The 17,101-nt window shown below is 32.6% G+C and overlaps 1 protein-coding gene and 1 non-coding gene across 2 annotated transcripts; both read left to right on the forward strand.

Moving 5' to 3' along the window:
* Positions 1-3,902: 3,902 nt before the first annotated feature.
* TRNAI-AAU (transfer RNA isoleucine (anticodon AAU)) lies at positions 3,903-3,976 on the forward strand. The gene has a single exon. It is a non-coding gene; the product is annotated as a tRNA-Ile (tRNA).
* Positions 3,977-10,352: 6,376 nt separating this feature from the next.
* Positions 10,353-16,759, forward strand: LOC143620733 (isochorismate synthase, chloroplastic-like). The gene is made up of 16 exons (XM_077092358.1): positions 10,353-11,605; positions 11,680-11,874; positions 11,956-12,209; positions 12,268-12,385; positions 12,464-12,580; positions 12,666-12,812; positions 12,905-12,979; positions 13,058-13,126; positions 13,237-13,355; positions 13,447-13,504; positions 13,596-13,706; positions 14,600-14,684; positions 14,960-15,057; positions 15,690-15,782; positions 15,864-15,939; positions 16,015-16,759. Exons 1-15 carry the CDS (start codon positions 11,498-11,500, stop codon positions 15,897-15,899), a joined length of 1,683 nt encoding a protein of 560 aa, XP_076948473.1. The 5' UTR covers positions 10,353-11,497; the 3' UTR covers positions 15,900-15,939; positions 16,015-16,759.
* The last annotated feature ends 342 nt before the right edge of the window (positions 16,760-17,101 follow it).

Genomic DNA, 17,101 nt, shown 5'->3' on the forward strand with positions numbered 1-17,101 from the left:
ATAATCGAATTTGAGGTCACAGAAAATGTAGGTTATGAAGAAATAACATTTGGTAACTATTTCAACAAAAATGTACTAACTGTTTTATGAAGAAATGGTAATCGATTAAGATTATATGTTACACTAAATGCTATTAGATCACTAACGATCCTTTTTATGGTTTTTTACAGTTTGCATCAGAATCTTGTCAGGGCGTTTATGAGAAATGCATACAATCATTATAATAACACACAAGATTAGGAAGCCCTATTCATTCTGCAATCTTGAGCATCTGGGCACATGGAGGACCTCATACTAGTTTCTTGTGATAACGTTGACATCAAATCTTACCCAGGCTACAAAAATAAACGTGGTGATGGCATGGATGCAAACATCTCGTTTGAGCTTGGCGAATGGGCCATATTTATGTGGTTTCATCAACTTCTAGCGATGGTTTTCACCTTTTACATTTTTATCCACACTCGAGTTCCTCATGCGATGTAGATTATGATTAAGAAACATCCCACCTTTTTATTCCGAATCAAAGCAACACTTTTGATACTAAACTGCAATTATTCTTGTAGTGAGTCAAATAGTCCCAAGAGACTGTTGAGCATAAGCAAACCATATATGTATCATTAATCTAAGCATGCTACTGCTTGTGCCATTCATATACTTAATGACACCATTGTTGCTAGAACCATTGTCGGTATACACACATACACTCCCTTATATTGTTTTCATTTTTATAGGGTAGAATGCATCTGTGTTAATGATTTCTCAAAGCACCTTTGCAAGAAAGGAGATGGTGATGATGATGAGAATTATAAAGGATTTTGTAATATAAGAATGTAACTATATCGGTGTAGATAATATGATATGATATGTACGGCGTTTAATGGAGATAGTGTCTTGTATTCAAATGAGCAATTGAAAAACTTCAAGTTGTTTTAGTTTATGTTGCTTTGTATCTTATATGTATGTGATATATTTTTATTTAAATCAAAGAAGACTTCAAAAGCAATTAGAGTTATGTGTGAGACTAGTTCACTAGTAAATACAAACATGCAAAATTAGCCCCACAAGTCACCAACTAGCCAACATTAATATATCGTCATGTGTATCATTTAAGTGCAATAAATTGTAAAAAAAAGAAAAAAAGCAAGAACATAGTGATAGCAGGTAAAAACATTTTGAAACCAAACATTTACATTATGATACAAGTTTCTTTAGTGCCAATTTAGTCATGGTTTTTGCTACAATGCAAATTATAGACAGAAATCCTCTATTAATGGGTTAACAGATGTGTGTATTCATAACATATTATTTTCATACAGATAGTTAAATAAGCCATTCGGATTATGAATTATGGGTGTTCAACAATTCGAATTTCGAATTTTTGAATTTTTCAAATCAATGTTGAATATTTAACGCTAGATTCGAATTCGAAATAGATTTGACAAAGTCAGTTTGATTCGATTCAATTCAAAATAGGCAATTCGAAAGTCAATTTGATTCGATTTTAGTTCTAATTCGAATAGATTCGATTCAATTTTTGTTCTTAATTCTAAAACCACTACAAACTTGAGTTTGTTAATAACAAAAACAAATTTATAAAACAAATAAACTGTTAAAAGTTATAATATTCTAATTATTTAAAGTGATAGCATTCAATTACATGTTGATAACAACTAAAAGTATTATGAATTAATTACCAAAATGATAACTTTCAGTTTACTTAAAATACTTTTGTAATTTATTTATTTTTATAAATATGTTCCTATGTAAAAAATAATATGCATTATATATATATAGATATGTATATAGATGTATATGTGTGTGTGTGGTGGTGGTGGTGGTGGTGGTGGTGTGGTGTGGTGTGGTGTGGTGTGGTGGGGTGGGGGGGGGGGGTTACATAATATTAATCTGAATTTTGAATCAAATCGAATTTATACAATTTAAAATTTGATTAGTAAATCAAATTCAAACCGAATTGAATTCGAATGAACACCCCTTATTCAAATTCAAATAAAGCTCTCCCAAACACCATAAGAAAAGCTTTATAATTTCTTCAAGCATTCCTAATGTAGTGAATGAAAGAAAATAAAAACACACACAAAAGTTTGTCAACCAGATCAGTTCATATAAATTGGTATCATTTATATATTAGCACCAAAAGAAGAGCTGATAAAAAAATATCATGGATAGGATTAAGTTAACTATATGTTGTTTTTGTGAAAGCTTGAGCTCTGTTTGGCACACTTTACTTGAAGGCATGTTTGGGTTTTAATGATTAAAGATATGGGAGGTCTTTGGGCCAACCATATATATCTTTATTAGGGTCTATTTATATTTTTTTTGTTTTTTAAGAGGTTAATCTATAAACCTTAGAATAATTTCTATATATTGTAATCATTGTACTTGTAAGCACTCATCATGAGTGTTAAGAGGCAATTATAATTAAATTCATAGTTTGAGCCCGTAGACATAGGTCAACTTTAACTAAACCACATAAATCCTTGTTCTCGTGTTCGTTTATTTTATGCAGTTTGATTGTGTGCGTGTTTTCATAACCAAACCACATATTTTTGTAAGTCAGAATCATAAACTAGAAATAGACTAGCAATGATTAACCGGACCACTTTAGGAGGGTACGAAACATAACACAATGACATGTTAGTTTTTAAGAATTATTACTTGTTATATACAATAATAATAAAAACTAAAAGCATGTTACACTAACATAACACAATGACATGTTAGTTTTTAAGTGATATACTAATATACATAATTAAACATACAAGCAGCCAAGCAGGTCCCCAAAATTTGGAGGTATTTACTATGTAGTCATTTTTCTAAAAACACGACTTAATATTTCATAGGGGTATTTATATTTAATAATAAGTGATCTGATTAAAACAACTTTTAAAATTGGTTACTATTTTCTTAATATATATATATATGAAAGTAGTTGAAACAAATTATCTTTTGATATTATGAAAACTTTTTTTTTCCAAACCATAAACTTTTATAAACACAAACCCAAACAACAATCCACCCACGAACTGCCTCTACAAGCCGGAAGCAACCACAAACAAAAGAGAATTACATGAAATCAAAACTGCACCAATTCGACTAAGTTAGAGATCTAAGTTTAGACCTATACTTATACCAAAGAAAGCCATTAACCTTTATATCTCCAATAATTTCAATAAAACTTATCTCATTTCCTTCAAACACTTTTTCGTTTCTCGCGTGCCAAAGTCTTTAAAGAGCAATTATGGTTATCCCATGAAACACCTCCTTTTTAATAGCTCCAATATTGGTGGACTTGTGGAGCTCTAAAAGATCTCCTATCAAGAAGCCGAATCGGGGGAACTTTGCACCAACGGCTTATATAGTCCCAAACCATCACCGAGACTCCACACCCCGTCGTGATATGATCTACCGTCTCCACCTCCAAATCACATAAAGGACAAACACTATCTGTAACGCGAATGTTCCTTCGTTCAAGGGCTCTTCGAGTCGGGAGTCTATCCATTTCCGCCCTCCACGTGTGGATGTTGCATATGTTCGAGACTCATTTGCTCCACTTCATAATATAGTTATTTACAATGTTTTTAGCATTCACGATTAACTTTTTAACCGACTTGACTGAGAAGCCGCCTTCCTTGTCTCCTAACTAATCCCACCAGTCCGACCCGTTATTCTGTTAACCCATACCGCCGCGCACATTAGCCCAAAGCACTTCTCCACTCTATTATCCGTAGCTATTTTAAAATGCCAAGTAATAAAAATTTATTAATTGTTTAGTTATTATTAGTTGCATTTTAAAAACTAATTTTCTTATTTATTTTAAACCTGTTGTTTAAAAAAATTATATAATTTAATAAATATCGTCTAAATTAAGGAACACCATGATTGGCCTATTAGCTCAGTTGGTTAGAGCGTCGTGCTAATAACGCGAAGGTCGCAGGTTCGAGACCTGCATGGGCCATTATTCTTTTTAATTTTTTTACTTTCATTTAAAACTAGTTTTGCTCATTCTTTGTTTATAACTTAATATCGTGTGCTTTGTTTGTACCAAGATACAGAGTTGGCGACGTAATAATTACGCACAAGTCATCAACTCTACAATCTCGCCGGAACACACTCTACAATCTCGCCGGAACACACTCTGTACCTTACGAGCACATCTCACGTAGGTGTTGCATCAATGATTCAATGGCACTAAAACCTTAAGCAAATTAACATTTAAATTTTAAAGAGAGAAACTATTAAGGTCTGATATAGATTAAGGGTTTGAAAATATAGTTTTTTTTGTAGCTTGTTGATATGAGAGCAAAAAAAATGATTTTAGAACATTCATATTGTATGCTCTTAATTTGTTGGAGTCATATAACAGTTTTCTAAAACTGCTTTTAACTTTTAAGAAGGAGAACACCTGCTATTGCTAAAATTAGTATATCTTTGTTCTGAAAACTTTTGATTGTTGAATCTTAAATAAGATGTTTGTTAATTAAATACAATTTGATTTTGACTGCACTCAGGTCAGGTGATGAAATCCTCAGAATTTGCTATTAATCTTGAGACAACTGTAGCCTTTTAATTCTTTGGAGGGTCAAAACAATGTGTTCATAATTAGGCGTGATTTCTAATTCGAGTAGAACTAATTTATGTAAATTAACACAATTTTTTTTATGAATCTTATGAGTTAGTTCTTGATCGTTTATAATCATAATGACATATTTACGACACCGATTGTATGACTGTTATAGTTATGAGATATCGAGAGGCCTTGTCTTTCAGTAATGTTTATAGTGTCATAATTAAACTATCAATTCCTTCATGAGTATATTTTCATTTGATATATATCTTGTATTACAAGGTACTTTAGTGTTTGTTACTGTGTCGGCGATTAAATTTATATCCTTATGTCTTTTGTGGGGTTGTAGTTGTGTTATATATTGATACGAGGCTTGATTATAACTAATTAAGATATATGGGGGTAAGTTGAAACTTTTATGGTGTCTTTTAGGGGTGTAGTTGCATTATATATACGGTGTTATATGGATAGCCGCAAAGCAAGAAAACCTAAGTCATACATTTGAAGAGGGGAAACCTTAGAGGTTGATGAAGGCGGCGTTCGTAATGAGAAAACCAGGGTTTTATTCATTTAATATGTATTGATCTACTCCTTTCATATTCATATTCATATTCATATTAATATTCATTTGTTTCTCACTTGATTCGGTATGTTGATTTAGTTCATACGTTACAATTCTCTTTGATTAGATCTATCAATCGTTACGACGATATGAGGATCCTTCAGTTATGTCTCTGAAATACTTGAGATGTTTATCACAAGTCTCTTTAAGATGATTGAAGCATAAATTTCTTTCTAAAGTGGTCAAATATAGTGTTTTTACAATCGGTTGAAGTTATCGGTGTTCATTATTCGAATCGGACTCGAAAAATCCAAAATACGATATGAATTTTAATCCTGATTTCGAATAGTCAAATCGTGGAATTTCAAATCGAATGTGTGTGCATGTGTGTATATTGGTACTTTTGTTTCATTTGCTTTTATACAAATTAGTATTTTTGTTCACGAGTGATTATTTTTGGTACTATTGTTGTTCGTATGTTTGTATCTTTAAAGAAGTTGATAAAAGAATAGTTGGAGTTATAAAATTTACAAGACAAAGAAATGATTGGAAAAAAGTTAATACAAAATCGATTTAATTCCGATCTGGTACACTCATCATATATATTTTTTTCTAAAACGAAGATGCCATGAATAATGTTTGTTGCCTCTAGGATGCAAAAAACTTTAATTTTTATTAATAACTAAAATCGTATTAACCGCCACATGTGTTTCATTACTGATTGATTTGATAATTGTATGTGTTTAGCTTTTGACACGAGTGGAGCAATGACTATGAAGAAGAATACACAATGTCATCATTGCTCAAGGATGTATATGTAATCTCATGCAATTTAAATATTAAATCAAACTGAAACTATAGTAGTAAATAGAAAATGTTAATTTTTCACAAATTTTAGTATATAACAAAAGTTAATAGTAATGTCAGCTATAAGAATGTAAAAGATTTACTTGATCCTCAAGTAACTGGTTGATGTTCTTTTTCATACTCATTGCTCCACTCGTGTCAAAAGCAAATACACTATTCAAACATATACAATTATCATATCAATCAATATTGAAACACATGTGGCGGTTAATACGATTTTAGTTATTAATAAATATTAAAGTTTTTTGCATCCTAGAAGCAACAAACATTATTCATGGCATCTTCGTTTTAGAAAAATAAAATATATGATGAGTGTACCAGATCCGTTTAAATCAATTTAATTCCGATCTGGTACACTCATAATATTTTTTTTTTAAGCGAAGATGCCATGAATAATGTTTGTTGCTTCTAGGATGCAAAAAACTTTAATATTTATTAGTAACTAAAATCGTATTAACCGCCACATGTGTTTCAATATTGATTGATATGATAATTGTATGTGTTTGAATAGTGTATTTGCTTTTGACACGAGTGGAGCAATGAGTATGATGAAGAACATCAACCAGTTATTATTATTATTATTATTATTATTATTATTATTATTATTATTATTATTATTATTATTATTTTCTCTGCTACAAAGACACAGTTATAGTTTGTTATTGTTGGTTCAACGTTCATGGTTTGATTTAATATTTGAGTTACATCAGATTACATATACATCCCAGAGCAATGGTGACATTGTGTATTATTCAAGAAATTCAGGTATCTATTTATTATTTCAGTTCTCATATCATTTTTAGCAAGTCAGTTTCTTTATATGATGTTTTCTCTTTCAGTATCTAGTCTGCATACTTATACACAATCGTGAACATCCCCATTCCACCTCCATCACCACCTTCTGGATTGCCAACACCTAAGGTCAAAACAAAATCGGGTTTTTGCATGGTTTGCGATAGGAACTATTACCACAAAAAGGTCCTCAACGGCCATATGCGATGGCATATTCGGGTTTTTGCCCCATGCATTTCCAAAACTCGTTTTAGAGAAAACAATGGTAATTCGACTTTCTACTTATGAGTATATTTTACTCTCATGCTTTAACCTCAAAGTTGAAAGTTGTTTGTTTGTTATGGTGGTGGCAGTTGCACGTATTCCCTGGGCTTGTGAATTGTTTTCAACCAACCATAGACAAGGCGTACCCTTGGTCCACAATTGCTCATATAACAAATTAATTAAACCCTTCTTGTTACCATATGATTTAATTAATTTATCATTGAATTAAAAACTAGTTGTGATTTGGCTGCAGGTGTTGGAACTTACTCATGGATGGGACATTCGTTTTCTTGATGCAAAAACAATGAATAAGTTTCAAGTCATACTAACCAGCTATGAACAAATATATCAGCAGTCGATAAGAGTTTTGTGTGTTGATGTAAAGAAGTAATCACCGACCAATTTAATTTAGGCAGATTGGAAATAAATAAAGTTCACCTTTTGTGTATTGGTTGACAATAATCCTATCTTTAAAAATCCTTGCCAACAGTTCATCCTTTCGACTATTTTTCTCTCAATGGACCTTCGTTAAAGAACACTTAACGTCATTAAGTGTTTTTACGAATTTCAGACTGATGTTTTAGGCTTTTGATTGGAAGAAATATACGAGTGGACTAATGTAAAAATTATCTCGAAACGATGTTAGATAAGAGTTTTTCTTTTTAAATGGTGCGGGTTCAAGTCCTTGGTGGACAAAAATATGTAATTTAGGAGTACAATTCAAGTGTGTGTGTGTGTGTGTGAGAAAGAGAGAATTGCTTTAGGCTTGTTCTTTCAATAAGATTTTAATGGTTTTAAAAAAGATAGTCTTCTAACCTCATTTGATTTCTACTTTGATTTGGAAATACATAACTAACTTGTAAGAAATTTATAAAAACCTTTAATGAAAAACCTTAAATAAGGTTTAACTATCAAATAAAAATTGAGAAGACATAAAGATGGATGCAATCTAAGGAGGTGGCAACTATGTTTGTTAGCAAGCCAAATGCACTTACTCGAACAATGGTTAGATCAAAGTCTGGCATTATTCATTATAACTTCTTATTTCTATTTGATATGTATCACCATCCTGATAAAAACTAGCTATCTTAAATTTTGGTGTCTTATGTGATGGGCCTTTTAGACATGATATCACACTCAACATTATATTTGAGCATACGAAAACAATTTTCCTTTTTTGTTAAGAGGTAAGGCCAAGTGATAGTGGAAAGATAGCTACAAATAGTTTTAAGGTTTCATACAAAATAAGTTGACACACTATCAAAGATAGTGATTGACATTAAAGGAAAGAAAAAAAAACCTTGAACCGTCTCAATACCAAACCCAAACTGGTTTCCATCCGATCCAAACCGTGGTATGTGCACCAGTTAACCGGTTTAAGACCTGACTCGATTTGAAAAATAACCCCGCTTGTTTACCCTAAACTGGCTTATACACTGAACCGAATCGATTTGATATGTTCGAACATTTTTCCTCCTAAACCGATTTATAACCCGAACTAGTTTGGGCCAAATTTTGGCCAACGCGTTGACTAACCCGAACTGGATTGGGCCCATTAACCAATTTGTACACCTCCAATCAAAGGCAACCCAGTAGTAGTTGAGGGTGCAAACGCGCGGAGCTCGAGATTAACTAGGCTCGAGCTCGGCTTACTTAACTTACACAAAGCTCGAGCTTGGTTATTTTTGAGCTCTATTTTTAAAGCTTGAGAACGGCTAGTTAATAGTTTTTTCAAACTCGAGCTAAGCTCAACTCAGATCGCTTACTATTTATTAATTAGTTTATATATAACATATGTTAATTAATAATTATCATATATACAATGGGAATTCGCGAGTCAGCTCAAACTCGAGTTCATTTAAACTCGACTCAATCAAGCTTTTTTATAAGCCGATATGGAGTAAGTTACAAGCAACTCTACTTCATTTTCAAAATCCAACCCACATTTTGTAATATTTAATTTTTAGGAAATAATAATATAATAATAATATATGGCCACCGCCCAGTCCCAGTGTCCCACTAACTAACTTTCTATCCTCCAAATTTCCAGTTTTCAAAACGACGACGTATCACCAATCACACAGACACACACACACACTCTTATCTCCATTTCGTTTCTTCTGCTGTTTCAACCAATTCTCACCGGACGACTGACGGAAACTTGACGGTAATCTAACTCCCTAATTTCACTTGTTATTATTATTATTATTATAATAATATCCTGAATTTGAACGAGCAATGAATAACATGCATTGGATTATAAACTTTGCCTTTTAATTTGATATTGAGATACGAGTCATTGTATGTTAGGTTTTGGAATTCGTGAAATGTGAATTTCGTTGAGAATGTAGCTTTAAACCTGTTCAAATAGGCTCGTTTTGACTTACGAGAGCTTGAGCGTGGCTCGTGAGTTGTTTATTATTTAGTAATTATGATTATTATGTTATATTCAATTTTGATTATGTTTATGTATTTTGAGAAAGACTTTAACTAGCCTAAGCTTAGTTCGAGCTCGTTTAACTTATATAGAGCTCCAGCTAGGCTCGTTTGCTATTTAGTATTTAAGTTATATACACTTTTAATTTTTTTTATTAATTTTGAGAAAGACCTTAACTAGCCTAAGCTCCGCTAGGGCTCGTGTGCAGTACCTTAAACGAGCTCGGCTGTGTAGTCAGTAGTGTGAAATTATTACATAGAATTACCAAAGAGTTAAACCTACAAATGAATACCGCAGTGAGTGTAGGTGTGCAACTGAGCCGAGCTCGAGTTCGGCTCGTTTATTATTTTGTATTTAAGTTATATACACTTTTAATTATTTTTATTATATATCCTGAATTTGAACGAGATAATGAAAGACATGCATTGGACTGTGAACCGTGCTTTTATAATATGTTATTGAGATACAAATCGCTGTATGTTAGGTTTTGGAATTTGTTAAACGTGAATTTCGAAATGTAGCTTTAAACCTGTTCGAATAGGCTCGAGCTCGGCTCGTTTTGACTTATGAAGAGCTCGAGCGTTTCTCGTGAGTTGTTCATTATTTGGTAATTAAGTTGTATACGCTTTTATTTGTTTTTATGTATTTTGGGAAAGATCTTAACTAGCCTAAGGTCAGATCGTTTATTAGTTAGTATTTAAGTTATATACACTTTTAATTGTTTTTATCGTTTTCATTTCATATAAAAGGATCCAATTACAATAAAGAGGCAGTTAAGCGGGCAACAAGCTGCGCCGCCACCCCCTTGTTTTTATGTATTTTGAGAAAGACCTAACGAACTTAAGCTCGGCTCGAGCTCGGTTGTGTAGTCAGTAGTGTGAAGTTAGAGCATGTTTGGGATTGAGTTTAAAAACAACTTATTGGCTTATTGGTGTTTTCAAAAAGCCAGTAAGTTAAAAAGTGTTTGGCAATCACAAAAATTCCTTTTATTTTAGCTTTTTGAAAAGGTTAAAAAACAAATTTCTAAAAGCCCAAAATCCTGGCTTTTCAAAATGACTTTTTGCAAAAGTCAATAAGCCGTTTTCAAACTCAATCCCAATCATGCTCTTAATACGTAGAAGTACCAAAGAGTTAAAATTTAAAAATAAATCCAGCAATGAGTGTAGGTGTGTTGTTTAATATTTACTATTTAAGTTATATACACTTTTAATTGTTTTTATGTATTTTGAGAAAGACCTTAACTAGCCTAAGCTTGGTTCAAGCTTGTGTGTAGTACCTTAAATGAGCCAAAGCTTGGCTCGAGCTCAACTCTGTAGTGTGAAATGATCACGTAGAAGTACAAAAGAGTTGAAACTTAAAAATACACTAGGCTCGTTAAGGCTCGACGAGCCTAAACGATCTTCCCGTACAAGGGTCGGGCTTGATAACTAAATGAGCTTTATTTAAGTCTCGAGCTCAATAAAGCTTGGCTCGTTTTGAGGTTTTTATCGAGCCGATCTCAAGTAGCTCGTGAGCGGCTCCGCTCAGCTCGTTTGCAGCCCTAGCTTTAATCATGTAGTTTCAGTTGGTTGATTTGATAAATGTTATTATAGTATATCAGGTGCAAAATGAATTAATATGTTCAGTGGAGATCTAAAAGATCCCATTTGATGTTACAATTGAGCAAGCCATTTCATCAGGCTACTTTAAACACTATAAAACTATTGAAAAGGGCATAATAAGTTGTTTTTGCTGCAAAAATGTGTTAAGTTTTTTGTTGTTGTTTTGATGCAAATAAGTTATTTTGCTATTTATTTACTGCAGATCAACTGTTTTCGTGGTGCACTGTCGTTTTCTGGCTACTCTTATGATCTGTATTTTTATGGTAATTATTCTAGGCCCCACGCCACTGCATAGTGCATTCACCCATACATACAATTATAAAATCTGAAGTTACACTTTATGGTTATAAAGTCCCACATTGTAAAACCATATCCTTTTAGAAAGTTAGATGGCAGCCACCAGCATACGCCATTGTATCGCTCATTATATGGAACCAGACTCAACCAAATCCAACATCTTAGATGCAACCAGAAACACTATCTACACCCCCACCCAAGTAAGCAACTCTAGATTTGTATTATATTATTATATATTTATATGCTTAATTTGGAGTGTATCTTTATGCATCAGAGATATAACCATTTTAGTTCACTATCCATGAACGGTTGCCAATCTCGAGACCCTAGAACTCCTGTGGGGATAACAGAAACCCGAACTTTTCCATTCGTTTCAACCCCTGCAATGGCAATGGAACGATTAGATTCTGCAATTACCAAGTTGGGCTTTGAACCGCCTGTGTTAGGGTCTGGAATCATAAGGCTTGAGGTAATTAACTTGCTAGCAACGTGTCAATGGTTTTTACTTGTAATCATATAAGATGGTAGTTGTTATATTTGTGTATTGAAGGTCCCAATTGAACAACAAATAGAAGCAATCGACTGGCTGCATGGTCAGCAACATTTTCAGCATCTCCCTCGATGTTTTTTCTCGGGAAGAAGCCAAAAAAGAATCAATGGATTTCATTCTCATTCCATTTCTTCTATGATTAGCGGAAATGGTTTATCCGATTCCAATCCGGTCAGCATTGCTGGTTTGGGTTCTTCTGTCTTCTTTCGCCATGTCAGTCCGTTTTCACTCCATGATTGGCGATCTATCAAGAGGTACATATATTATGTTTATGATATCTCACTGTTGAACTCATAAGTTATTATATTGAAGGTTCATGTCTAGGAAGTGCCCACTGATTCGTGCTTATGGGGCTATTCGTTTTGATGCATTGGCTAATATATCATCTGAATGGGAAGCTTTTGGGTCATTCTATTTCATGATTCCTCAGGTAAATAAAGCAGTTTGTTTATTACTATATGTAGCAAGTATAAAGGACTCATGCTTTGTGTGTGTGTATAAAGTACAGGTTGAGTTTAACGAGTTTGAAGGAAGTTCAATGCTAGTTACTACCATTGCTTGGGACGAATCTCTTTCATGGACATTTGATAAGGCGGTACATTCACTTCAGACAACCATGAGTCAGGTTACTGCCAAGTTTTGCTTTTGAGGATGGTAATACGATAAAAATGTAAATAAATAAATAAATCACGTATTTTGTTTTTCATCAGGTTTCGTCTGGTATCATGAAGTTAAGAAAAGAGGTTCCTAATACATCCATTATCAGCAGCAATAATGTTCCCAGTAATAAACTGTGGGATTTTGGTGTTAATAGAGCATTGCAGATGATAAGCAAAGACAACTCACCCCTAACAAAGGTGTTGCTTTTGAACTACAAAAACTAATAATTATTCAAAACATAGCATATTGCTGAAAACATAATATCGATCACTCGTTTGGGTTTTATAAGGTTGTGCTTGCACGTAGCAGCATCATTAGGACCTCCCCCGATATTGATCCTTTGACATGGTTGGCAACTTTACAGGTGCTTTTTCATTTATTATGCTTTCTTCATTTTTCAACCCATTTTTTATTAATGTATGGGTTGACTTGGTCAATGTAGGTTGAGAGTGAAAATGCTTATCAGTTTTGTCTTCAGCCTCCCGATGCACCCTCGTTTATAGGGAACACTGTAAGTACAGCTACATACCATAAATTGTTATATAAAATATAAATAAATAAAAATAATTAATGAAGGTGATGTTTCTGTGTTCTGTTAATCACTTGAATCTTCATGAATAGCCAGAGCAATTATTTCATAGGAACAGATTGGATATTTATAGCGAGGCGATGGCTGGAACCCGAGCTAGAGGTGACTCAAAAGCCCTTGATCTACAGATAGCCCTAGATTTACTTTACAGGTTATAGCTTCAATTGATATTCATTCAATCAGCTTTTAATGTTCTTTTTGGTCATTTCAAATAATTCATAATCTCCTACAACCTTTTGCAGCTCTAAGGATGACAAGGAGTTCTCTATCGTGAGGGAATGTGTAAGGAGAAAACTAGAGGTACACGTGATAACATGAACATTACTCGGTTGGGTGTTTTTGTGTACTTGGATTAAGAATGGTGATATAATTTGTGCAAATGCATTTGTAGGCTGTATGTACAACAATATTGGTTGAACCGGAGAAAACAATACGAAAGCTGCGAAGAGTACAACATCTTTATGCTCGATTAAGAGGAAGACTCAGAAGTGAAGATGATGAGGTATGCTATATATTGTCATTCATAGCCCAAGAATTTGCTAAATATTTGATTTGATCCTTTAGGATATAAAACATATCCCACATTGACCTAGGGGTGTTCATCGAATCGAATAACGAATTTTCAAGTTAAATCGAATCGAATAATCCGAATAATTATTTTTTTCGCCAATGTTCGTATTCGATTAAAAGTTGAACTATTCGATTCGTATTCGTATTATATGCCCTATTTGAAACTCGATTCGAATTCGTATTTGAAACTCGAATTCGAATAATTTCGATTTGAATTCAAATAAATTCGATTTGATTCAAGTTTACCTATGCCAAAAACTTCAAAAACCATAATTATAATTTCAAAACAAACATATAAATTTAAAGTAGCTACAATACCACATGATAACAAGTTCAAAACTAAAGTACAAATAGTCTAAAATTCAAAATATGCAAAACAAGAAATCAATAACACCCATAATAGTATGGGTTAAGAAACAACAATATGGCCTATTGGGTTTAATTAATTTGTAATGGACATTTATTATTTATGGATTTGACATAAATTAAAAAAATAATTTGAATTCGAATTTTGAATCAAATCGAATAATAAATCATAAATTCGTATTCGATTAATATTCTCGAATACGAATTTTTTAAAATCGAATTAGAATCAAATTTCGAATGCAAATCGAAATCTGAACACCCCTTGATTGACCTATTCATAATATAATGGGACGAATTTGCTACCTCTAATTTTAATGAAGATAACAAATTGCTGTTTAGAATAAGCATGAAAAGTAAAAAATGCTAATAAGATCTTATCACAGCCTCACAGGATCTAAAAAATAAAGCCAAAATGTTTGTTCTGTTTTCAAATATATAAAATGAGTTCATTCCCTGCAGTTTGATATTTTGTCTTCACTTCATCCCACTCCAGCTGTGTGTGGATTCCCTACCGAAGAAGCACGAGTTCTGATAGCAGAAACTGGTACATGTATATTCCCTCATCTTCTTCTCTATTAAAACAAACCGTGGATCTCATTTTTAAGTTTTATATTCCCTGATTCTTATTTTGTTACACTTTAACAATTGATGGGAAACGTGTACCACGAGGAGAGTGATAGCCTAATATATTAACTCCCGGTCTCAAGATAAATGTAACAATTTCTTTATTTTACAGAAATCCTGTTTAGAAGTTGGTCATATGTTTTTTTTACTGTATTTTGGCTTTGCTATTTTTGATAAAATTTTTGTGGTGCACAGAAAATTTCGACCGAGGAATGTATGCAGGCCCGGTTGGATGGTTTGGAGGAGGAGAGAGTGAGTTTGCTGTTGGTATAAGGTCAGCCTTGGTTCAAAAGGTAAGTATTTCCTCTTCATATTATTATTAGTTTACTTTCTTAATATATAGGTACCAAAATGATCAATAACCGAAGTATAACAATGTAACAGTAGCATAACCTACGGGTGTACAAGAAATCAAAAAAACCGATCCGCAACCGAAAAAACCGAAAAATACAAACTGAAAAAACCGAACCGAAACAAAAACCAATGGTTTAGTTTTATGTTTTTGCAAAAACCAAACTAACGGTTCGGTTTTGGTTTTGCATATAATAAAAACTGAAAAAACCAAACCAATTTCTAACTTTTGTTTTTACATATTAAGTAATTTATAAGAATTTAATAAATATATAACTCATATATTTTTGGTCAAATATATAATAGTCTATTACTTTACAATTAACAAAATTATTTATACCTAAATTCATTATTTTATGCCAACTTTTTTTTTCGGCTTGAAATTTTCAAGCTCAAATGGCAAAAACCGAAACTGAACCGAAACCAAAACAAAAACCGAAAAGCCTAAAACCAAAAATATATGATATAACAGTAGCATAACCAACTCTTAACTGTGTGAAAAATAATCGTCTAATAATTTCCATGTTAATTACAATAAATGTTAAGCAGTTTAATGTTAAAATGATATAAATAGGGACTAGGGGCACTAATCTACGCTGGGACTGGGATAGTCGAGGGAAGTAATTCATCACAGGAGTGGGATGAACTGGAACTCAAGACATCTCAGGTTCGAACCTTAAATTTCATGCCATGTGTCGTTGTTTTGAACTGTCGTCTTAACTTAAATCTTTCAAATGATGTTATTCAGTTCACGAAGCTGATGAACTGGAGCGCTCTCTCTTGATACAACGTTATCTCAAAAGTAAAAACCGGACACTGTAAAGGTTCGTGATTGATGTCTACTGTAAACCTTTCGGTATCTTGTAAGCGCACATCTAACTAACCATGGTTGTTGTCAGGAAATACGTCAATGTGAACCAACCACTTCATTTATTCGGTTAATGAGGGGACATTAACATATGCATATATCAGTAGTCAAATATCAAATGTCATCCGGCTTCCACATAGGAATATTATCTCGATGCACCTTGTTGAAGGCTCGTAGAATCGTTTTGAGGTAGCTAACCTTGTTTTTCTTTTTTTCGCTTTTTTTATATTGGACAACCTAAATTTATTCGGCTGGTTTTAACTCTCTTTTGGGTTCCAACACCGGCTTCAAATATTATTACACCAATATTTGTATATGTATCTATGTTTTGTAATTAATTCATGTCACACGGAGAACACCATGTTTTGATTGTTTTATACAACTATTGAAAAGAGAGTGCGGACAAATCTCCATAAGCAAGTCGTGCAATAAAACAAAGTTAGTTAGACGTGCGAACGTTGATTTGAGATATCACACATAATGTGTCATACAAGTATAAACTCAAGATGGGTGATAGCACGCAATTGTAATCCGTAAGCGTTTTAGGTGACTGATTGCGCGTAATTGTAACTAATAAGTGTTTTAGGCGTCATGCCAATACGGCTAGTTATATTAATTGAACTCTGATAGTATCATTTATATGTTTTCTATCTTGAAAAGATACCTAGTAAAAATAATAATATAATATATAATACTTGGAATATAACTTGTTCAACAATCAACCATTTTTTATAACTTTATAAGCAAAATATTAACTTTTATACAATTAACCTATTTTACACAATTATATAAATACGATAAATAACAAGCTATTTATCGTAATAAACAATCTAGTTTTTAATGTCTTATAAATAAATATAATAAGTTCTTATATTTTATTATAAAGTTATTACTTCAAAATCTTAATTTTTTTACTTCTTCATATAGTTTACGCTTATATTAGAATTCACAACTTTTAGTTAATCAAAGACTGATAACCATATTTATAAATAAAACTCAATCAAAAACTACTAAACAAGAAACCCTAACAACCATATTTATAAATAAAATAAACATTTGGGCCGGACCGACTTAATGGATCGGATGCTTCTGCATCTTAATTTTTTATTATAAAGTTT

The sequence above is a fragment of the Bidens hawaiensis genome, unplaced genomic scaffold, assembly GCF_021521415.1.
Source record: "Bidens hawaiensis isolate Kalapana, Puna unplaced genomic scaffold, B.hawaiensis_p1.1 tig00002631_1, whole genome shotgun sequence".
Classification (NCBI taxonomy): domain Eukaryota; kingdom Viridiplantae; phylum Streptophyta; class Magnoliopsida; order Asterales; family Asteraceae; genus Bidens; species Bidens hawaiensis.

What these genes read in the sequence shown, in the direction of transcription:
- LOC143620733 (XM_077092358.1), top strand. Translation starts at nt 11,498, where the DNA reads ATGGCAGCCACCAGCATACGCCATTGTATCGCTCATTATATGGAACCA. An exon ending in CTGGAATCATAAGGCTTGAG is followed by an intron (nt 11,875 to 11,955) that starts GTAATTAACTTG and finishes TGTGTATTGAAG; the next exon opens with GTCCCAATTGAACAACAAAT. An exon ending in TTCAGACAACCATGAGTCAG is followed by an intron (nt 12,581 to 12,665) that starts GTTACTGCCAAG and finishes GTTTTTCATCAG; the next exon opens with GTTTCGTCTGGTATCATGAA.